At 43.9% G+C, this 24,946-nt stretch overlaps 1 protein-coding gene across 2 annotated transcripts in view; it reads left to right on the plus strand.

The window, feature by feature from the left end:
• Positions 1 to 24,946, plus strand: part of LOC122560867 (rhomboid-related protein 1) — a 439,116-nt gene that overhangs the window by 192,255 nt on the left and 221,915 nt on the right. For both annotated transcript variants that reach the window (XM_043712056.2, XM_043712057.2), the window contains one exon: positions 7,124 to 7,236. In XM_043712056.2, coding sequence (XP_043567991.1) covers positions 7,124 to 7,236 — 113 coding nt within the window. The remainder of the gene's footprint in view (positions 1 to 7,123; positions 7,237 to 24,946) is intronic.

Below are 24,946 nucleotides of genomic sequence, written 5' to 3' on the forward strand. Positions count from 1 at the left end.
GCCTTGGTTCAAACATGGATGAAAGAGCTAAATTCCAGAGGGGAGGGGAGAGTTACAGCCCTTGACATCAAGGCTGCTTTCGACTGAGCATGGCATCAAAGTGCCCTAACAAAACTGGAATCAATGGTTATCAGGAAGCACACTCTCTGCTAGTTGGAGGTATACCTGGCAGACAGGGAGATGGCTGTGGTTGTTGGAGGTCAATCATCTCAGCTCCTGGTCATCTCTGCAAGACCTCCTCAGGGTAGTGTTCTAAGTCTAACCATCTTGAATTGTTTCATCAATGACCTTCCCTCCATCATAAGGTCAGAAGCGCACATGTTCACAAATGATTGCACACTATTTGCATTATTCACAACTCCTCAGATACTGAAGCAGTCTGTGTTCAAATGCAACAAGATCTGCACAATATCCATGGCGTGGGCTGACAAGTGGCAAGTAACATTTGCACCATACAAATGCCAAGGAATGGCCATTACCAATAAAACACAATCTAACTATTGACATTAAGTGATGTTACAATTGCTGCATCCCCTGCTATCAATATCCTGGGGGTTACTGTTGACCAGAAATTCAAGTGGATTCCCCATATAAATACAATGGTTACAAGAGCCGGTCAGACACTAAGAATACTGTGGTGATTAACTCACCTCCTGACTCCCCAAAGCCTGTCCATCATCTACAAGATGCAAGTCAGGAGTATCTTGGAATACTCCCCACATGCCTGAATGGATGCAGCTCCAATTACACTCTAAAAGCTTGACATCATCCAGATGCAAAATCTGCCAGTACACCACCCTCCTCACTTCCATCCAGGGCCCCAAACACTCCATTTTCCTGCCTGCTTTCCATAACATGAATGAGAAAGGAATAGAAGGATATGGATTCTGTAAGTTTTAATATGGAAGAGCAGAATGTGTCATCACAGGCGTGAAGAGCCGAAGGGCCTGATTCTTTGCTGTATTGTTCTTTGTTCTTTGTTTTTTTCTTGTTAACCCTTCCACCCATTACTAATTAAAAATCTGTCCATCTCCTCCTTAAATTTATTCAATGTCCCACCATCCACCATACACTGAGGTAGTGGATTATGCAGATTCACGACCCTTTGAGAGATATAATTTCTCCTCATCTCTATTTTAAAGCTACTCTCCGTTATGTTTAATCATGACATCCTTCTATATTGTGCCAGTTGAAGAAACATCTTTTGTGCATCGACTTTATGAATCCCCTTTAGCATCTTATGTACCTCAATTAGATCTCCTCTTATTCTTATAAATTCCAGAGAATAGAGTCATACAGCATAGGAAGAGACCCTTTGGTCCAACCAGTTCATGCTAAAGATAATCCCAAACTAAACTAGTCCCATCTTCCCTGCTCCTGGCCCATATTCCTCCAACCTTTCCTATTCATGTAATTATCCAAATATCTTTTAAATGTGGTAACTGTGCCCACATCCATCATTTCCTCAGGAAGTTCATTCCACACGTGAACCACCTTCTGTGTGAAAAATGTGTCCCTATGTCTTTTTGAAATCTCCCTCCTCGCACCTTAAAAATATGCCCCTTAGTCTTGAAATGCCCGTCCTAGGAACAAGTCACCTACCATTAACCCTATCTATACCCTTTATGATTTTATAAACCTCCATAAGGTCATCTCTCAATTTCCTAATGCTCACATGAAAAAAGTCCCAGCGTTTCCACCCTTTCTTTATAACTCAAACCTTCCATACCTGGCAATATCCTGGTAAATCTCTTTAGCTTGATAATATCCTACCTATATCAGGGTGACCAGTTACATAAGGACATACATTAGAACAAGGAGCAGGAGAAGGCCATCTGGCCCTTTGAGCCTGTTCTGCCATTCAATAAGATCATGGCTGATCTTTTTATGGCCTCAGCTCCACTTACCCGCCCTCTCGCGTATACCTTAATTCCTTTATTGACAAAAAAAACTATCTTGGCTTTAAATTGGACACAATATTCCAGAAGAGACCACACCAATGCCCTGTACAACCTCAACATGTCTCCTCAAATGCCTTTTTTAACCACCCTGTCTATACATGACACAAACTTCAAAAGATTATGTACCTGAACCCTGAAGTTCCTCTGTTCCATACCACCTAAGGCCCTACCATTAATTGTGTAAGTCCTGCCCCAGTAACTGCTCAATCTCTGTTCTTAAGACAAGCTTCTCATCTCTGCAATCAATGTACACATCAGCCAGATTTGTGTAGTGGGGAAGGGATAGCTCATGAATTGTGAATCACTGCAGGTTGCTGGACAATTTCTACGGTTCTGCTGTGAGATTCACGAAGATGGCATACTGTGCTCAACCTCCCCATGACTTCTAAGAACTTTGCACATTAATTTCCCATTAAATTAGTTAGAGCAAGTTAAGTCTAGTAATTAAAACATGAGTAAATTTTAATGATGCGGTAATCGCTAATGACTGCCAATCAACCTTCCTTTCCAGGAAATAAACCATTATTAGTCTGAAGGTCCTTTAGAGTCTGAAGTATTTTTTTAAAATGTCAGTTTAAATTTGTTATTTTTTCCCCTCACTGCTTCGATCCCTCCCTCTTTTTCCTTTCTCTCGTCACTGAATCTTGCTTTCCTTGATTTATTTGCATTGTGCCTCTTACATTACAAAAGTAACTGGAATATAGAACTGTACAGCACAGGTGGGGGCTCTTTGGCCCATGATCCTGTGCCAAACATGATGCCAAATTAAACGAATCCCTTCTGCCTGCCCTGCACATTGTTTCAAAGCACTTTCAGATAGCCAGCGCTCATGAAAAAGTACGGCAATACTGAGACCTCAGGCAGTGAAGTGGAAAATGAAGTGTTCCTTGAGCCTGCATGGAACTTGCTCGAACACTGTAGCAGCCCTAGGACAGAAATGTTAGCGCGAGACCAGGGTGGTTTATTGAAATGACAAGCAACCAGAAGGTCAGGGTCATTCTTTCGGACAGAGTGGAGCTCTGTGAAGCAGTCACCCAATCTACGTTTGTTCTCATCAATGTGAAGGAGATTGTTGTTATGATCTGTGCCTGCTGCATTGTCACCTGACAGCAGGTTTTACCAATGGAAAGCTTCCGCAGCTGCTGAATTGTGTGTGATTTCCATGCACGCTGCTGACTCTGCGAGTTTCAATTGGAATTATCTGGGAAAGAGGAAAGAGTCAGCTGGCATAAGTGACACACGGATCTGGTTACAATGTTGCAGACAGTATGCTGATGACAAAATCCTAGCCAGCCATGTCTTAGCCTATCAACTGAACTGTCCTGTTTAAAACACCAAGTTCTTTCAATTCACCACCTTTTTATTGAAGGAGGCTTGTCGTTTTCAGTCATTTTGATTGTGAGGTTTCCACAAATCCAATCTGTTTTCTGCCTCTAATTTTTGATATTTTTTACCCATGAGTCAAGAGGCACATGATCCACAGTTTAGCCAGACCCTCTGAGGCTTCCATTTCTACACCTTTTTAATTGATTGCTTCAAATTCTGACATCTTCTATTGGGGGAGCGAGGGACACTGTGACCACTAGGACCCCTGACTGGGCACTCCCTCCCCCGGGTTGCTCATTCATGAGTGTAATATTTAGAGAACTATTATTTAATGTCACTTTTCTCCCCAGTGTAAATCGCATGGGTCTTGGTACAAACCGCTGTTGCAGAGGAGGGAGATGATGCCTGCTGTTAAGATTGACCGATTGAAATCAATCGCACACCGTAGTCTGGTGGAAGTGGCCAGTCAGCATTTTGGAGGGTGACATGGGACTGATGTGGGACAGTTGCCAACACAGGGTCCACACATTAGGCTAAAGCCTGAGGTGACATTAGGCTCAATCATGAGTCCAACTTTGGGCTATTCCCTGACGACCACTTCCCTTACGTAGGGACACAATAAAAGAATGGCCCTGGAGCGTCGGAGGCTGAGGGGTGACCTTATAAAGGTTTATAAAATCATGAGGGGCATGGATAGGATGAACGGGCAAGCTCTTTTCCCTGGGGTGGGTGAGTCCAAGAACTAAAGGAACTAAACACACCAGATGGCCTCCTTCTTTAGAAACCGCAATTTCCCTTCCCACGTGGTTAAAGATGCCCTCCAACGCATCTCGTCTACATCCCACACCTCCGCCCTCAGACCCCACCCCTCCAACCGTAACAAGGACAGAACGCCCCTGGTGCTCACCTTCCACCCTACCAACCTTCGCATAAACCAAATTATCCGCCAACATTTCCGCCACCTCCAAACAGACCCCACCATCAGGGATATATTTCCCTCCCCACCCCTTTCCACCTTCCGCAAAGACCGTTCCCTCCGTGACTACCTGGTCAGGTCCACGCCCCCCTACAACCCACCCTCCCATCCTGGCACTTTCCTCTGCCACCACAGGAACTGTAAAACCTGCGCCCACACCTCCCCCCTCACCTCTATCCAAGGCCCTAAAGGAGCCTTCCACATCCATCAAAGTTTTACTTGCACATCCACTAATATCATTTATTGTATCCGTTGTTCCCGATGCGGTCTCCTCTACATTGGGGAGACTGGGCGCCTCCTAGCAGAGCGCTTTAGGGAACATCTCCGAGACACCCGCACCAATCAACCACACCGTCCCGTGGCACAACATTTCAACTCCCCCTCCCACTCTGCCGAGGACATGGAGGTCTTGGGCCTCCTTCACCGCCGCTCCCTCACCACCAGACGTCTTAAGGAAGAATGCCTCATCTTCCGCCTCGGAACACCTCAACCCCAGGGCATCAATGTGGACTTCAACAGTTTCCTCATTTCCCCTTCCCCCACCTCACCCTAGTTCTAAACTTGCAGCTCTGCACTGTCCCCATGACTTGTCCGGACTTGTCCTACCTGCCTATCTCCTTTTCCACCTATCCACTCCACCCTCTCCTCCCTGACCTATCACCTTCATCCCCTCCCCCACTCACCCATTGGCCTCTATGCTACTTTCTCCCCACCCCCACCCTCCTCTAGCTTATCTCTCCACACTTCAGGCTCACTGCCTTTATTCCTGATGAAGGGCTTTTGCCCGAAACGTCGATTTCGAAGCTCCTTGGATGCTGCCTGAACTGCTGTGCTCTTCCAGCACCACTAATCCAGAATCTGGTTTCCAGCATCTGCAGTCATTGTTTTTACGTCTTAGAGGGATATGGGCCAAGTGCTGGCAAATGGGATCAGATCAGACAAGGATGTGGGTCAGCACGAATGAGTTGGACCGAAGGGTCTGTTTCCATGCTGGATGACTCAATTGGGGCGGAATGGTGGCTCAGTGGTTAGCATTGCTGCCTCACAGCACCAGGGACCTGGGTTCAGTTCCAGCGTTAGGTGACTGTCTGTGTGGTGTTTGCATATTTTCCCTGTGTCTGTGTGGGTTTCCTCCCAAAGTCCAAAGATGTGCAGGTTAGGTAGATTGGCCATGGGAATGTGGGTAGAGGTGGGTCTAGGGGATATGTGGACTTGATGGGCCAAATGGCCTGCTTCCACACTGTAGGGAGTCTATGACTCTATATGAGAGGCATGGCCAAGACTTATTTGTATTTTGAAAAGATTTGCTGACGTTTGCTGCAACATAGAAAACAGGAGCCGGAGTAGAGTCTTAGAGTCATAGAGATGTACAGCATGGAAACAGACCCTTCGGTCCAACCCGTCCATGCCGACCAGATATCCAAACCCAATCTAGTCCCACCTGCCAGCACCCGGCCCATATCCCTCCAAACCCTTCCTATTCATATACCCAACCAAATGCCTCTTAAATGTTGCAATTGTGCCAGCCTCCACCACTTCCTCTGGCAGCTCATTCCATGCCCATACCACCCTCTGCGTGAAAGCGTTGCCTCTTCGGTCTCTTTTATATCTTTCCCCTCTCACCCGAAACTTATGCCCTCTAGTTCTGGACACCCCCACCCCAGGGAAAAGACTTTGCCTATTTACCCTATCCATGCCCCTCATAATTTTGTAAACCTCTATAAGGTCACCTCTCAGCCTCCAACGCTCCAGGGAAAACAGCCCCAGCCTGTTCAGCCTCTCCCGATATCTCAAATCCTCCAACCCTGGCAACATCCTTGTAAATCTTTTCTGAACCCTTTCAAGTTTCACAATATCTTTCCGATAGGAAGGAGACCAGAATTGCACGCAATATTCCAACAGTGGCCTAGCCAATGTCCTGTACAGCCGCAACATGACCTCCCAACTCCTGTACTTAATACTCTGACCAATAAAGGAAAGCATACCAAATGCCTTCTTTACTATCCTATCTACCTGCAACTCCACTTTCAAGGAGCTATGAACCTGCACTCCAAGGTGTCTTTCTTCAGCAACATTCCCTAGGACCTTAGCATTAAGTGTATAAGTCCTGCTGAGATTTGATTTCCCAAAATGCAGCATCTCGCATTTATCTGAATTAAACTACATCTGCCACTTCTCAGCCCATTGGCCCCTCTGGTCAAGATTCTGTTGTAATCTGAGGTAACCCTCTTCGCTGTCCACTACACCTCCAATTTTGGTGTCATCTGCAAACTTACTAACTATATCTCTTATGCTCACATCCAAATCATTTATGTAAATGACAAAAAGTAGAGGACCCAGCACTGATCCTTGTAGCACTCCACTGGCCACAGGCCTCCAGTCTGAAAAACAACCCTCCACCAGCACCCTCTGTCTTCTACCTTTGAGCCAGTTCTGTATCCAAATGGCTAGTTCTCCCTGTATTCCATGAGATCTAACCTTGTTAATCAGAGTAGGCCATTCAGCCATCCTAGCCTCCTCCACCATTCAATATGATCATGGCTGACCATCCAACTCAGTCCCCTGTTCTTCATTTCTCCCCATACCCTTTGATCCCTTTAGCTCCATGAACGCTACCTAACTCCTTGAAAAATTTCAATGTTTTGGCCTCAACTGCTTTCTGTTTGCAGAGAATTCCACAATCCCCCCACTCTGCATGTCAGTGGGATTACGATTAAGTCAACTAGCTGCACATATCGAACAATGGGCTTCTAGTAATAATTAAACATAACTATGAGCAGAGCTCACTGAATGTTAACATTTACATTCATGCATCCTGTGAAATGCTTGACTCTAACGCAGGCTCTTGTGGTTATTACAGGTTGGAACAACTGGGGTTCAATGCTTTCTTGCAGCTGATGATTGGAGTGCCTCTGGAGATGGTCCATGGGATTATGCGCATTGGCCTGCTGTACCTAGCAGGTGTTCTTGCAGGTGAGCCTACCCTTTGGTAAATCCACGCACTATTGTTTCAGTCAGGTAAGGCTCACGTAAACAATTGTTAACACAGACAGCAGCATTGCTCAGCTGGGACCGGCATTTTCCCACTGGGTCTTGGGACATGGGCGATTTTAGCTAGGCTACATTTCCTGTCCCTCCCTGTTAACCTGAGATGTCAGAGATAACACCAATCACTGCAGTCTTTTTGGTCATGTTGTTCCCACTGAAACATTTGGTGGAGAAATCCAGGATATTAACCCAATGATAATGAATAAATAGCAGTATACAGCCAAGGACACAACTTGGAGTTGACAGAATACCCATGATTTTGCTGTTCTTATCTTTCTCCAGTGCCACAGTTGAGCATTGCTGTCAGAGTAAGGATGGAGAATTACACGGTGGCACAGTGGTTAGCACTGCTGCTTCACAGTGCCAGAGACCCAGGTTCAATTCCCGCCTCAGGTGACTGACTGTGTGGAGTTTGCACATTCTCCCCGTGTCTGCGTGGGTTTCCTCCGGGTGCTCCGGTTTCCTCCCACAGTCCAAAGATGTGCAGGTCAGGTGAATTGGCCATGCTAAATTGTCCGTAGTGTTAGGTAAGGGGTAAATGTAGGGGTATGGGTGGTTTGCACTTCGGCGGGTTGGTGTGGATTTGTTGGGCCGAAGGGCCTGTTTCCACACTGTAAAGTAAAGTAAAGTAATCTAATCCTTAAGATCCTGGAGATTCATTGGAGTGTGACAGTGAGGGAGGTGTTGGATAAAGGGTTTGGGGCCGAACAGTGAACAAGTACAGTGTTTTGGCCAGTAAGGTCTTGTGGTTCTCTTCAGTATTGCTGATGCTGTACCTTTCTAAGCAAGCAGCGATGAGTATTTCATCATAACCCTGAGCTGAACACTCAGATACGTTAGTCTACAATAGTTAGCACAGTGCTGTGCTGCAACATGTCCACCTCCTTGACTGATCAATGCTGACAACCATGACAAGCTGCTTGGCTTTCTCTCTGCAGTAAAGGCAAGACAGAACTATTCTGTGTCTGTAAGTTCTGATTGAAGTTGCAATGTGCTAAAAGGCAATGCAGAGATCCTGTGGATATCTCAATGAGCGTAAAGTGAGTGAGCGTATAGGAAGTAAGCTAGGAGTTCTAAGAGGCACTGTGTTCTGTATGAGATAGCTGACTGTCCTTATTGCACAGCAACCTAGCAGTAGCACTGCGGTGTGAAGGTGTCACTGAGCAGCACAGTATTGAAATGTTGAAACATACATTGAGTTAGTCAGAGATGTGCCCCGATGACGAGTTGCTTTGCTGATGTTGTCTTCCACATGGACGGGAGGGTGCAGACGGCCACCATCCATGGAGCATGCCCTGAGGTGTTGGAAACTGCTGGTCAACCTGGAAGCACAGAGAGCTGCAGCTGACAAGTAACTGTCTTCGATGTTCCAACTTTGATGTCAGGAGTTGGCAGAGTCTCATCTCTCTCCTATTCCTTGGAAAATAGCAGCCTACATGTAAGTCAGGCGAGATTAGTTAGCAAAGAGATGTTGGCACATGCAGACAGGGTGAACTAGATTCGAGAGTGTGGTGCTGGAAAAGCACAGCGGGTTCAGGCAGCATCCGAGGAGCAGGAGAATCGACCACACTGGGTCCATCCAGCCCTCACCTTCCACTCCACCCCTGGCACCACAGGAGGTGCAAAACCTGTGCCCACACCACTCCCCTTGCCTCTGTATAAGGCTCCAGGGGATCCTTCCACATCAGTCAGAAATTCACCTATGCTTCTCCCAATGTCATCTACTGCATCCGTTGCACCCGATGTGGTCTCCTCTACATCCGGGAGACAGAACGCCTTCTTGTGGATCGTTTCAGAGAACATCTCTGGGACACCCGCAACCACCAACCACACCACCCATGGCTGAACACTTCAACTCCCCCTCCCACTCGATCAAGGGCACGCAGGTCCTGGGTCGCCTCCACCGCCAAACTGTTATCATCAGATGCCTGGAGAAGGAAAGTCTCATCTTCCACCTTGGGATCCCACAACCACACAGGATAAATGTGGATTTCAATGTCTTCCTCATTTCCCCTCCCCCCACATTATCCCAGTCCCAAGCCTCCAACTCGGCACCACCCTTCGGACCCGTCCATCACTGCACCCTCTGACCTATCACCTTTTCCCTCACCTTCGTCCATCTATCACTTTCCCAGCCACCTCCCCCAAGCCCCACCCCCCTCCCTTTTATCTCTCAGCCCCGACCCACAAGCCTCATTTCTGATGAAGGGCTTATACCAGAAGCGTCGACTCTCCTGCCCCTCGGATGCTGCCTGACCTGCTGTACTTTTCCAGCACCACATTCTCGACTCTGATCTCCAGCATCTGCAATCCTCACTTTACACTGCAGTGAGATTCCCATGTGGCCGTTAAAACTTTAAGTGGAAAATTGGACTTTCTTTTTCTGCTCATTGAGAATCACATTTTCTGATTCTTGCTGTATTTTCTTAACTTTTTCACTGTTTACGTCATTCACAGGTTTGGAATAATCCATTCACAGTTCACTTTGATGGCCTTTGATCAGAATGCAGTATTGTGTCAAAGTTGCACTTTGTGTTCCTGTCTTCTGACTCAAGAATTTCCAATGCTCAATATCGATTTTTTTTTAAGTCGTCGCTAGCTGAAAGTGCCAATACAACTTAAAACTCAGCTAACTTGGTTAACTGGATGATTAAAGATACAAAGGATTATTTTGGAAGATATTTGAAATAGGTAATTGACAAACTATATCAGAATTGGTTCAGTTTGTTACACATTCACCTCTGCATTACAAGGTTCCAGCTTCAATTCCCACGCTTGGGACTTGAGCACAAAAATCAAGGCTGACACTCCAGTGTGGATCAGAGGGAGCGCTGCAATTCTGAAAAGACAGTCCTTTCAGCTGAAGTGTTAAATAGAGCACAAAGTGACTCAGTGGTTAGCACTGTTGCCTCACAGCACCAGGTTTGATTCCAGTCTCGGGTGACTGTCTGTATGGAGTTTACACATTCTCCCTGGGTCTGTCTGAGTTCCCTCTGCATGCTACGGTTTCCTCCCACAGTCCAAAGATGTGGAGTGACTGGAGTGAGCAAGGTTAGAAGTCACACAACCCCTGGTTTTAGTCCAACAGATTAATTTGAACTCCCAAAACCTTTTGGATTTCAAATAAACCTGTTAGTCCAAAGATCTGCAGGTTTGGTGGGTTAGCCCCGGGAAATGCAGGTGGGTTAGCCCTGGGAAATGCAAGTGGGTCCGGGTGGGCTGCTCTTAGGAAGATTGGTGTGGACTCGATGGGACGAATGGCCTGCTTCCAATAGGGGTTCTATGATAAAGCGAGGCTCCATTTGCATGCTTGAGCAAGTGTAAAAATCTCATGGAACCACCTCAAAGAAGAACAAGGGAGTTATACCTGATAACAGTCTAATTTGCTACCCTCAATCATCATCACATAAAACAAATTATTATCACACTGATTTTTGGGGTGCTTTCTAAGTGCAAATGAGCTGCTGCATTTCCTGCATTATAAGAGTAATGCTACTTGGTTGTCAGGAACCTTGAGAAACATCTGCTCGTTGTACAAGGTGCTATGTAAATGTTTCTGCTTGTGGGATAGTACAGCTCAGGTGGTCTTCCCTGCACATTCTTCCAATCTTTGTCTAACCCTGTCTGCAAACAACTTGTGGCTTCAGATGAGATTGAAGCAAATCAGGGAAATCCCAGAGTAAAATCTTTCAAGCTAATGCCTCATGCAGGCCTTCTTAACGCATACACCTATGTACATGCTTCTTAAAATACATGATACGAAAAACAGATAAACATTAATAAATCTCCTCTTTCACTGTATTACATTGTGATCATTTCCAGACAAACAATGATACTAAACATCATGACAGCTTCTTCTAAGAAAAGGAAAACACCATATTTATTCCTGATAATAATAGGAAATTAAGTGAAAAATTGCAGAATGTGCCTAAAATGCTAAATACTGTCTAATTATCCAGTACCAATGACATTTGTAGGATCTTAATCAAACAGCTTGGGAACTAAGATTGTAAAGCCCCTCATTTTAATGTTGTGGACAAATGCTTGATATACTTGTATCAGATTCCTCTGTCCACTATTCAATTCAGTTGGTAACCCACCTATTTAAAATGTAGGACAGGATGTCTTACAAATGCATTAAACATTTGTATGCAATTATAGGCAGCAATATTCCTACACTTCCAGTGTGAATTCACTCTCAAAGTCACAGATCAGATAGATGGCTAAAACACAGTGGAGCATTGATTGTTTGAGGTTGTAATTCCTTCATGCACCTTTTAGTGGAATTATATTTTCACCACAACTTACTTAAGTGTATGTCCTTCCTTTTTCATAGCCAGATAATTTTCCAGCTCCCCTATTAAAGCATGTAATTATTACAACATTTGGAGTCATGGAAAGTTCCAACTTCTATTGCCCTTACTTGTCTCTTAACCAAGAGTAATAAGGGTAATAGGTGCATTCAGCCAGAGAGTATTCAGTTCCCATGGCATCTCTCCTTAACTTTTATTAAAAGTGGATAAGCACACTCAATCCCTTCCATGTTCAGAATGGCTTTGCTAATGCCTTCCCAATCTAGAGTGTGCAGGAAGCAATATATAAAAGGAGCTCTCAACATAGAAGTGCCTCTGAGTGCCATTTGCAATGATTATATTTGAAACATGCAAAGAGCAAGCCCGCCAATCATTCCATTATAGATTTAACTTTTAAGGTCTGACTTTTTCTGTTGTATTTTGTAAACTCGCTTTGAATCCTGGGTATTGAATTGGAAACATTATGTACAAAACTTGAAAGGGTTCAAAAAAGGTATTGCCAATTTAGGGGGTTTGAGCTACAGGGAGAGGCTGAATAGACTGGGACTGGGAATAGAAGCTGAGGGGAGACCTTTATAGAGGTTTATAAAATCATGAGGGGCATGGATAGAATAAATAGGCAAGGTCTTTTCCCTGGGGTGGGGGAGTCCAGAACTAGAGGACATAGGTTTAAGGTAAGGGGGCAAGATTTAAAAAAAACCTAAGGGAAGGTAAGCAAACCATTGTCTTGGGAATCTGCGGCCTCAATTTTAATTGCAGTGAGGGTGGAGAGAACGAGGACTGGGGGTCTGCCGGGAAGGTAAGCAAACCGTTTAAAAAGCTGATATATTTGGCAGCGGCTGAACTCGAGACACTACCTGCGTAGTGTCTCCCACCCGCCCTCCTCCTTTAACCAGAGAAAAGGACTCTGTTTTGATAAGGTAAGAATTTTGGTAAGTTGGTTAAATAAGAGGTGCTAGCTATGAAGAGAGGTTGAGTAGGTTAGGTTTAGTTTCACTAGAAAAAAGCAGATTGAGGGAGGACCTGATTGAGGTTTACAAAATCATGAAGGGCATAGACAAGGTGGATAGAGACAAGCTTTTTCCCAGGGTGAAGGATTCAATAACGAGAGGTCATGCTTTCAAAGTGAGAGGTGGAAAGTTTAAGGGGGATACGCGCGGCAAGTACCTCACACAGAGGGTGGTGGGCATTTGGAAAGTGTTGCCAGCAGAGGTTGTAGAGGCAGGCACGGAAGTTTCATTTAACATTGTCTGGACAGATGCATGAGTAGGTGGAGAGCAGAGGGATACAGATGCTTAGGAATTGACCGGCAGGTTTAGGCAGTACATTTGGATCGGCTCAGGCTTGAAGGGCCGAAGGGCCTGTTCCTGGGCTGTAAATTTTCTTTGTTCTTTGTTCTTTTCCTTTTTTGTAACTTTCGTCTCAACTTAGGTAAAGTTTAAGATTAAAAATGGCAGAAGATCTCAGACCCATGTAATGCTCCTCTTGCTCAATGTGGGAGCTCAGGGTGTCCCTGGCTCCTTCACGTGCAGGAAGTGTGTCCAGCTGCAGCTCTTGTTAGACTGCATGATGGCTCTGGAGCTGTGGATGGACTCACTTTGGAGCATACGTGATGCTGAGGAGGTCATGAATAGCACGTTTAGTGAATTGGCCACACCGCATATTAGGATTACTGAGGGAGAAAGGGAATGAGTGACCAAAAGGCAGAGAAAGAGCAAGAAGGCAGTGCACATGTCCCCTGCAGTCATCTCCCTCCAAAACAGGTATATTGTTTCGGGTACTATTGGGGGAGATGGCCCACCAGGGGAACGCAGCAGTAGCCAAGTTCATGGCACCGTGGCTGGCTTTGTTGTACAGAAGGGCGGGAAAAAGAGTGGAAAGACTATGGTCATAAGGAATTCAATTGTAAGAGAAGTAGATTGGCATTTCTGTGGTCGAAAATGAGATTCCCAAATGGTATGTGCCTGTCAGGTGCACAGGTCAGGGATGGAAATGTGTTGCTGGAAAAGCGCAGCAGGTCAGGCAGCATCCAGGGAACAGGAGAATCGACGTTTCGGGCATAAGCCCTTCTTCAGGAACACATTTCCAGCTCTGATCTCCAGCATCTGCAGACCTCACTTTCTCCGCACAGGTCAGGGATGTCTCAGATCGACTGCAGAAAAGGGGGAGGGTGAACAGCCAGTTGTTGTGGTGCATGTAGGCACCAATGATATAGGTAAAAAACGGATGAGGTCCTACACAAAGAATTTAGGGAGTTCGGAACTAAGTTAAAAAGTAGGACCTTAGAGGTAGTAGTCTCAGGATTGCTACCAGTGCCACATGCGAGTCAGAGTAGGAATGATAGAATACCTGTATTCAGGATGAATGCATGGCTTGAGAGATGGTGCAGGATGGAAGGGTTCAGATTTTTGGGACATTGTGACCGGTTCTGGGCGAGGTGGGACTATTATAAATGGGATAGTCTACACCTGGGCTGGACTGGAACCAATGTCCTTGGGGGTGCTTTTGCTAACACTGTTGGGGAGGCTTTAAACATGTGGCAGGGGGATGGGAACCAAATGAGGAGGTTAGTGGACAGTAAGGAGGTAGTAACGAAAGCCTGTAAGGAACTAGATAATGAAGTCAGTATGACTAAGGGGAAGAGTAGGCAGGAAGCGGTGGATGAACGCAGAGGGTCTGGTGGTCTGAGGTGCAAGAGGCATTGTAGGTAAGGCAGATAAACTTAGGGCTTGGATTAGTACCTAGGAGTATGATGTTATTGCTGTTACTGAGACTTGGTTGAGGGAAGGGCATGATTGGCAACTAAATGTCGCAGGATATAGATGCTTCAGTCGGGATAGAGAGGGAGGCAAAAGGGATGGAGGAGTTGCATTACTGGTCAGAGAGGATATCACAGCTGTGCTGAAGGAGGGCACTATGGAGAACTCGAACAGTGGGGCAATATGGGCGGAGCTTAGAAATAGGAAGGGTTAGGTTACAATGTTGGGGCTGTACTACAGGCCTCCCAAAAGGGAGTGTGAGATAGAGGTACAAATATGCAGCGAGATCATAGAGAGATGTAGGCGCAAGAGAGTGGTGGCGATAAGAGATGTTAATTTTCCCAACATTCACTGGGGTTCATTTAGTGTTAGAGGATTGGATGGAGCAGCATTTGTAAGGAGCATCCAGAAGGGTTTTCTACAGCAGAATGTCAATAGTCCAACTCATGAATGAGTCCAGCCAGGTGGTTGAAGTTTCAGTGGGAGATTACTTTGGAAATAGTGATCACAATTCCATATGTTTTAGGATGCTCATGGATGAGAGTTGTCCTAAAGGAAGAGTGCTAAATTGGGGGAAGGCCGAGACCAAAATTCGGCAGGAGCTGGGGAGTGCAGATTGAGAGCAACTGTTTGAAGGGAAATCCACATTTGATATGTGGGACGTGTTTAAAGAGAGGTTGCTCAGAGTTCAGGAGAGATATGTTCCTGTGAAAATGAGGGATAGCACCCGAGGAGCAGGATAATCGATGTTCGGGCAAAAGCCCTTCATCAGGAATATTCCTGATGAAGGGCTTTTGCCCGAAACATCGATTTTCCTGCACCTCGGATGCTGCCTGAACTTCTGTGCTTTTCCAGCACCACTCTAATCTAGAATCTGGTTTCCAGCATCTGCAGTCCTTGTTTTTACCAAAATGAGGGATAGAAATGGCAAGATTAGGGAACCATGGATGACAGGTTAAATCTCTCTTTTAGCTAAGAGGAAAAAGGATGCATACCTAAGGTCTAAGGTTGATTGATGAGGGAAAGGATGTAGATGTTATAAACATGGACTGAAGACAGACAAAACTTTGGAAGAATATCAGAAATGTAGGACCAATCTGAAATGAGGAATTAAGAGGGCTAAAAGGAGTCATGAGATATCCTTAGCGAGCAGGGTTAAGGAAAACCCCAGTCTTTTATTCATATATAAGGAGCAAGAGGGTAATGAGGGAAAGAGTTGGCCCACTCAAGGACAAAAGAGGAAAGATATGTATGGAGTCAGAGAAAATGGGTGAGATTTTTAATGAGTACTTTGCATCGGTATTCACCAAGGAGAGGGACATGGTGGATGGTGAGGTTAAGGATAGATCTTTGATTACTCAAGTCAAATCGGCATAAGGAAGGAGGAAGTGTTGTTATTCTAAAAGGCTTTAAGGTGGACATGTCCCCAGGACCGGATGGGATCTATCCCAGGTTACTGAGGGAAGCGAGAGAGGAAATAGCTGGGGCTTCAACAGATATTATTGCAGCTTCCTTGAAAACAGAGGAGGTCCCAGAGGACTGGAGAATTGCTGATGTTGTCCCCTTGTTTAAGAAGGGTAGCACGGATGATCCAGGTAATTACAGACCTGTGAACCTGACGTCAGTGGTAGGGAAGCTACTGGAGAAGATACTAAGGGATAGGATGTATACCCATTTGGAAGAAAATGGGCTTATCAGTGCTAGGCAGCTTGGTTTTGTACAGGGAAGTTCATGTCTTACAAATCTAATAGAATTCTTTAAAGAGGTGACAAAGTTGATTGATGAGGGAAAGGATGTAGATGTTATAAACATGGATTTTAGTAAGGCGTTTGATAAGGTTCCCCATGGTAGGCTGATGAAGAAGGTGAAGTCACATGGGGTCCAGGGTGTTCTCACTCAATGGATAGAGAACTGATTGGGCAACAGGAAACAGAGAGTATTAGTGGAAGGGAGCTTCTCAAAACAGAGACCTGTGCTGGGATCCATGTTGGGACCACTATTGTTTGTGATATACATAAATGATTTGGAGGAAAGTGTAGGTTGCCTCATCAGCAAGTTTGCAGATGTCACTAAGATTGGTGGAGTAGCAGATAGTGAAGGGGACTGTCAGAGAATACAGCAGAATGTAAATGGATTGGAGAGTTGGGCAGAGAAATGGCAGATGGAGTTCAATCTGGACAAATGCGAGGTGATGCATTTTGGAAGATGCAATTCCAGAGTGAATCATACAGTAAATGGAAAAGTCCTGGGGAAAATTGATGTGCAGAGAGATCTGGATGTTCAGGTCCATTAGGCAATACTGATCAGTAGGGTGGTCAAGAAGGCATATGGCATGTTTTCCTTCATCTGACAGGGTATTGAGTACAAGAGTTGGAAGGTCATGTTACTGTTGTATAAGACTTTGGTTCGGCCACATTTGGAATACTGTGTACAGTTCTGGTCACCACATTACCAAAAGGATGTGGATGCTTTGGAGAGGGTGCAGAAGAGGTTCACCAGGATATTGCCTTATTATGGAGGGTGCTAGCTGTGAGGAGAGGTTGAGTAGATTAGGATTATTTTCATTGGAAAGAAGGTGGTTGAGGGGGGACCTGATTGAGGCCTACAAAATCATGAGAGGTATAAAGTTAAAAATCATGCAACACCAGGTTATAGTCCAACAGGTTTAATTGGAAGCACACTAGCTTTCGGAGTGACGCCTGTTCATCAGGTGATAGTGGAGGGCTCAATCCTAACACAGAATTCATAGCAAAAGTTTACAGTATGATGTAACTGAAATTATACATTGAAAATTGATTGTTAAGCCTTTCATCTGTTGGAATACAGTGATAGTTTCACTTCTTTCATGTGCAAATCACAAAACCCTTTTTTAAAAAAGTTGCATTCTTGGGTTAGCTGTTAACAATGGTGATAGCTAGACAATATGTTGAAGGTATTGGCCCCCTGTGTTCTCTGTCTATGCCATGATGTTTAAATTGATTCTAATCTAAAAAGTGAGATAACGGAGTTTTACATAAATTCATGCAGTTTTTGAGCTCAGAGTTCTACATGAATTCATGCAGTTTTTAAGCAAAGTGCAATGTAACCCTGCAAGTACAAATTCACCCCACAAAATATATGTGTGCATGTGGTCTTTGTCTGTGCGTGTGTGTCTGTCTGGGTTGGAGATTGTGAGTGTGAGAAAATGTATGTGTGTGTGTAGTCAGTGCAGAGTGTCTTAAGTCTGTGAGGGGGTGCATGTGTGAGTTTGGGAGTGTGTGCATCTGTAAGATGTGTGTGTGGGTGTCTGTGTGTGCATCTGTGTGTATGTGTGTCTGTATGTATGTGTGTATAGGAGTGCCTATGTGTGTGTGAGAGTGTGTGTGTGTGTAGGAGTATCTGTGTGTGTGTATAGTGTAATGGTGGTCACCTGTAATGTGACATGAACCCAAGGTCCCGGTTGAGGCCCTCCCTCTGGGTACTGAACTTAGCTATCAGCCTCTGCTCGGCCACTTTTCTCTGCTGCCTGTCCCGAAGTCCACCTTGGAGGATGGTCACCCGAAGATCCGAGGCTGAATGTCCTTGACCACTGAAGTGTTCCCCAACTGGGAGGGAACCCTCCTGTCTGTTGATTGTTGTGCGGTGCCCATTTATCCGTTGTCGTAGCCTTTGCTCGGTTTCCCCAATGTACCTTGCCTCTGGGCATCCCTGCCTGCAATGTATAAGATAGACAATGTTGGCTGAGTCACATGAGTACCTGCCGTGTACAAGGTGGGAGGTGTCCCCATGCGTAATGGTGGTATCTATGTCCACACTCTGACACGTCTTGCAGCGTCTACCGTGACAAGGTTGTATGGAGTTGTCCTGAGAGCCGGGCAGCTTGCTACGAACAAAGATCTGTTTGAGGTTTGGCGGTTGTTTAAAGGCAAGTAGTGGAGGTGTAGGGAAGGTCTTGGTGAGGTGTTCATCCTCATTGATAATGTGTTGCAGGTCACGAAGAACATGACGTAATTTTTCAGCTCCTGGGAAACACCATATATTTTGTGGGGTGAATTTGTACTTTCAGAGTTATATTGTACTTTGCTTAAAAACTGCATGAATTCATGTAGAACTCTGAGCTCAAAAACTGCATGAATTTATGTAAAACTCCGTTATCTCACTTTTTAGATTAGAATCAATCTAACATTATGGCATAGAGAGAGAACACAGGGGGCCAACACCTTCAACATATTGTCTAGCTATCACCATTGTTAACAGCTAACCCGAGAATGCAACTTTTTAAAAAAAAGGTTTTGTGATTTACACATGAAAGAAGTGAAACTATCACTGTATTCTAACAGATGAAAGGCTTAACAGACAATCAATTTTTCAATGTATAATTTCAGTTACATCACACTGTAAAGTTTTGCTATGAATTCTGTGTTAGGATTGAGCCCTCCACTATCACCTGATGAACAGGCGTCACTCCGAAAGCTAGTGTGCTTCCAATTAAACCTGTTGGACTATAATCTGGTGTTGTGTGATTTTTAACTTTGTACACCCCAGTCCAACACCGGCATCCCCAAATCATGAGAGGTATTGACAGGGTGGATAGCAAGAAGCTTTTTCCCAGAGTGGAGGACTCAATTACTAGGGGGCATGTGTTCAAGGTGAGAGGGGAAAAGTTTAAGGGAGATATGCATGGAATGTTCTTTACGCAGAGTGTGGTGGGTGCCTGAAATGCATTGCCAGTGGAGGTAGATGGAGCGGGAACAATAGCGTCATTTATGACGTATCTAGACAGATACACGAATGGGCAGAGAGTAAAGGGATATAGATCCTTAGAAAGTAGACAGCAGATTTAGATAGAGGATGTCAATCGGCGCAGACTCGGAGGGCCAAAGGACCTGTTCCTGTGCTATAATGTTCTTTGTTCTTTGGAAGGAGCAATGTTTACATGCGGAGGTGGAGCATGAATGGAATGAACTGCCAGAGGAGGTTGTGGAGGCTGGTACAATAGGAAGGATTGAGATGTAATGGGCCAAGTGTTGGTAAATGGGACTAGATTAATTTAGGATATCTGTTTAGCATGAATGAGTTGAACTGATGGGTCTGTTTCCATGCTCTGTATCTATACGACTCTATAACTAGAAATCTTTTAATCAAAGCTTAAAAAATACTCTTCTTTTAATATATTAGATGATCAGAGTTCTTGATATGGCAGAATAAATGACTTTTCCATTGATTTTGATAATGTCTGATTGGAGATTTTTGTGGGTACCTGTGCTTTTCCTACGTGGTTTAATCCGTCACATTCAGTTCTACTGAAATATTTCACATAATTGTCTCCTCTCCTGTTCATTATTCTCATTAAGATTCTGTTCACTCATTTAATTGTGCTATCTCCTCTGCAGCTCTGTTCTCAACAAAAATCTTGACTCATCAGACACTGATTATAGTTCTTGAGAGGAACTGTCTTTGCCACAAAGGCTGTCATGTCTCCAGCAAAGGCTGTTTCAAAGCTGTGCAAGAATCACCCATTAATTTAAGTGGGTGTCTTCATCAAGAGAGGAACTTTAATTTCAGTTGACACAGTTCAAATCTCACGGCATGAGTGCTACATGTCTGAGTAAAAACTGTTGTCCCTTCTATCCATGTATATTTATTTCCATTTCCCCCCACGCTTCACCCCTATAGAAGGTGTTGACTCATACCGAAGTATGAGTCTCCTGTTAGAGTCGGAGAGTTATAGAGTCAGACAGTACGGAAACAGACACTTGGTCCAACCAGTCCATGCCGAACATAATCCCAAACTAAACTAGTCCCACCTGCCTGCTCCTGGCCTATATCCCTCCAAAGCTTTCCTGTTCATGTCTCCATCCAAATGCCTTTAATACGTTGTAACTGTACCCACATCCACCACTTCCTCAGGAAGTTCATTCCACACATGAATCACCCTCTGTGTAAAAAATTTGCCTCTTATGTCTTTTTAAAATCTCTCTCCTTTCACCTTAAAAATGTACCCACTAATCTGAAGATTCCCCCATCCCGGGGGAAAGACAAATACCATTAACTCAATCTGTACCTCTCATGATTTTATAAACTTCCATCAACCTCCTACCCGCCAATGAAAAAAAAATTCCAGCCTTTCTTTATAACTTAAACCTTTCATGGAGAAAGTGAGGACTGCAGTGCTGGAGATCAGAGTCAAAAAGCATGGTGCTGGAAAAGCACAGCCAGTCAGGCAGCATCCGAGGAGCAGGAGAGTTGGCGCTTTGAGCAGAAGCTCCTGATGAGGAGTTTATGCTTGAAACGTCGACTATCCTGCTCCTCGGATCACCTGATGAAGGAGCGTCGCTCCGAAAGCTAGTGTGCTTCCAATTAAACCTGTTGGAGTATAACCTGGTGTTGTGTAATTTTTAACTTTGTACACCCCAGTCCAACACTGGCATCCCCAAATCATTCTTTTAACCCACCTGACTACCGTCTAATATAATAAGCCAAAGAAACAAACTTGAGACGTCCTTGATTTGTATGGCTTAGTTACCAAATTTGTGTGTGTCATTATCGACCGAATGACTGAGGAAGTGATATGGGTTTGTATTATAAGTAAATAACACTTATTTCAATACATGCATATACACAAGATTATGAATAAGCTTGACAGGGTCGTTCTGCTGGTTGACCAAACTAAAACACAGCTCTTGAATAAAGGCCTGATACTTTAGAACTGAACTGAGGAGAAATTACTTAATTTAAAGGGTTGTGAATCTGTAGAATTCTTTACCCCAGAGGATTTTGGATGCTCTATCATTGAATACACTTATGGTTTGGATAGACAGATTTCTGGTTTCTCACATCAAGGGACATGGGAAGCAGGCAGAGATGTGGAGTTGAAGCCAAGAACCAACCATGATTGTATTAAGTGATGGAGCAGGCCCAATGGGCTGAATGATCATACAGTCATAGAGATGTACAGCACGGAAACAGACTCTTCAGTCCAACTCATCCGTGCTGACCAGATTAATCTAGTCCCATTTGCCAGCATCCGGCCCATATCCCTCTAAACTCTTACTATTCACATACCCATCCTTGTTCCTTTTAAAGCTGTAATTGTACCAGCCTCCACCACTTCCTTAGGCAGCTCATTCTATACACGCACTACTTTCTGTGTGAAAATGTTGCCCCTAAACTCCCTTTTAAATCTTTCTCCTTTCTCCTTAAAGCCATGGCCCTCTAGCTTTTGGACTCCCTCGCCCTGGGGAACACAGACCTTGGCTATTTACCCTATCCATGCCCCTCATGATTTTATAAATCTCTATAAGATCATCCCTCAGCCTTCGATGCTCCAAGGACAATAGCCCTAACCTATTCAGCCTCCCCCATAGCTCAAATGCTCCAATCCTGGCAACATGTTTGTAAATCTTTTCTGAACTCGCTCCAATTTAATTATATCCTGTCTATAGCACGGCAATCAGAACTGCACACAGTACTCCAAGAGAGGCCTCATCAATGTCCTGTACAACATCAACATGACACCCAAACCCCTACATTCAATGGTCTGAGCAATGAAGCATACTAAACTCTTTCTTAACCACACTGTCAACCTATGACACAACTTTCAAAGAACTACGTACCTGAATCCGTGGGTCTGTCTGTTCAAAAAACACTACCCTGCGCCCTACCATTAATTGTATAAGTCTTGCCCTTATTCGTCTTACCAAAAATCAATATCTCACATTTATCCAAATTAAACTCCATCTGCCACTCTTCAGCCCATTGGCCCAATAGATAAAGATCCCTTTCTAATGTTAGATAACCTTCTTCACTGTCCACTATGCCACCAATTTTGTTGTCATTTGCAAACTTATAACCATGCTTCCTGAATTCATATCCAAATCAATTATATAAATGACAAACAACAGTGGATGCAGTACCAATTCCTGTGGAATACTGCTGGCCCCAGGCCTTCAGTCCAAAAACAACCCTCCATCACCATTCTCTATCTCCTACCTCAAGCCAATTGTGTATTCAGTTTGCAAGTTCTCCCTGAATCCCATGTGATTTAACTTTATTAACCAATCTAACATGTGGAACCTTGTCAAAGGCTTTACGAAAGTCCAGGTAAACAATGTCTACTGCTCTTGCCACATTTATCTTTTTGGTCATGTCCTCAAAAAACTCGATCAAGTTTGTGAGATACAGTTGCATGTTCGTATCCAAGTATGCACACCTGATCAAGTTGACATGCAAACTCTCCAAATTATGTAACTACTTTTTACCTGCTTTTAAAAGAATGATGATTTATGGCACAATTAAATAGATAAAACTATGACATTTGATCCCCAGAACCCACATATAATAAGTTTTGGAACTGCAAGTGGGATGCAAGCAGTATAAATATTGATCATTTTAAGGTTTGGATTTTGAACTAGTGACATATGAGTTTGGTCTGTATCTATGAAGGGGTTTAATGAATAACTTGTAATTATTTCTTTTGCAGTAGTGATTTCTTTTGAAACACAATATGAGGTCATTACTTTCTGGAGAGGAAAGGGGTTTTGATTTCCTTGGTGAATTGTATTAGTGAACAGTAAACAGTTATGCATTAGGTTTCAGATAGAAGGATCTAGTTGTTTTCTAGTTTATGGGAAACACCCATAGCTTGGAAAAAGCTTTTTAATTTCAGTTCACATTTGAAGAAGCCTTGGCTGAAGCTGTGTGTGTAAGACAGTTGTTCCTGAAGAACGCAGATAGTTAGAATTATTAAGAAACATGTTACCTCAGTGTAAGGGGTTAGTTTGGAACTTTCATATTAGAAGTGCTTGGTTAAATGCTGAAAGAGGTACTTGAAGCTGAGAAAATCTAAACTCAATTGTATGAAAACTCAAAGAAGAGGCTAATGGATTCTTAAGACTGGGAATTGAAGCCATAGTTAAATGAAATCCTGTAGATATGATAAAGAAGGGAATTCTCTCTGGAGTGGGTACTGTAAAAGATGCTATTGGGATTAATGGGATTGCATTTTACTGTTTGTTTCAAAATATTTAAATTTGTATCATAAGTAAATAGCTTATTTACTTTGTGTAATAACTTCTGTTTAATTGTTAAAAGCAAATCTGCACTGTGGTGTTTCAGAGAAAGACTGCCTCATTAAAATAAATAAATATGATTCACCAAGCCAGATGTCCACTAACTGGATCTGATTTATCCAGTAACAATATCGGCTAGGATTGCATTTTGATTTATTCTATCAGTCTTTTAATGATTCCTTTCTAACTGGCTACCATCTCGCATCCTCCAAAAATTTGATCTCATCCAAAACTCTATTACCTGAATGTGCCTCACTCTGTGTTCATTGTTCTGGCTCCTTGCCTGGCAACAAACATTGAAAATTCTTCTCCCTATTGTCTCCTCCCTCCTGTCCCTCCTTACCTCAGTAAACACCTTCATCCACATTTTCCCATGTTTCTGCCCACTTCCAATTCCAGTCTCTTACAAATCCTTGATTTTAGCTCAGTTGGCTGGACGGTTAGTTTGAGATGTAGTGTGACACCAACAGCGTGGGTTCAATCCTTGCACCTACTGAAGTTACCGTGAAGGACTTTCCTTCTCAACCTTTCCCCTCACCTGAGGTGTGGGTGCCCTCAGGTTAAATCACCACCAGTCATCTTACTCTAATGAGAGACCTATAGTCTGGTAAGACTATGGCGGCTTAACTTGATACAATCACCATTAGGCTAATGTTTAATTCCATATTTTATTAGATTCAAATTTAATTAATATACAAGGTTGGGATTTGAACGTGTCTCCCAGAACATTAGTCTGGGATTTCTAGATAATGAGCCCAATGACACAACCACTACACCAACACATTCCCTTTAAGGTCTTGGCCTAAGACTTTAGTCAGGTTGTATTTGGAGTGTTGTGTGCAGTTCTGGTCACCACACTATAGGAAGGATATGGAGATTTGGAGAGGGTGCAATAGAGGATGTTGCCTGGATTGGAGTGTATTTGGTACAAATAGAGGTTGGGTCAACTTGCATTTCCCTTGCGAGAGCATTGGAGACTGAGGGGACAACCTACCGTTAGAATATAAAATTATGAGAGGCATACATAAGGTGGATAGTCACAGTCATTTTCCCTGAGGTGGAAATGACAAATACTAGAGGGGCATAGGTTTAAAATGAGAGGGGAAACATTTAAAGGAGATGAGTGGGGAAAATGTTTTACACAGACGGTAATAGGTACCTGGAATGCACTGCCAGGGCAGGTGGTAGAAGCAGAGGTAATAGCAACACTTAAGAGGCATTTAGACAGAAACATGAACAGGCAGGCAATAGAAGAATCTTAGCCATATGCAAACAGATGGGATTAGTTTAGAATGGCTTCATGGTCGGTATAGACATGTTAGGCCGAAGGGCCTGATTGTGTGCTGTACTGTTCGATACTCTATTGGAAAAATTAACGGAATAATAGATTAATTAAACTGTAAATATTCCAATACAGTAACATCCCATAAACACACCCTTGGCAGGGGCAAATTCAGTAAATTAGATTGTCTGACATGCAATTCTCCAGTCCATGAGGAAAGAACATCAAGAG

This window comes from Chiloscyllium plagiosum, unplaced genomic scaffold (assembly GCF_037043375.1).
Source record: "Chiloscyllium plagiosum isolate Xiang-an unplaced genomic scaffold, Cpla_swu_hap1 HiC_scaffold_20, whole genome shotgun sequence".
Classification (NCBI taxonomy): domain Eukaryota; kingdom Metazoa; phylum Chordata; class Chondrichthyes; order Orectolobiformes; family Hemiscylliidae; genus Chiloscyllium; species Chiloscyllium plagiosum.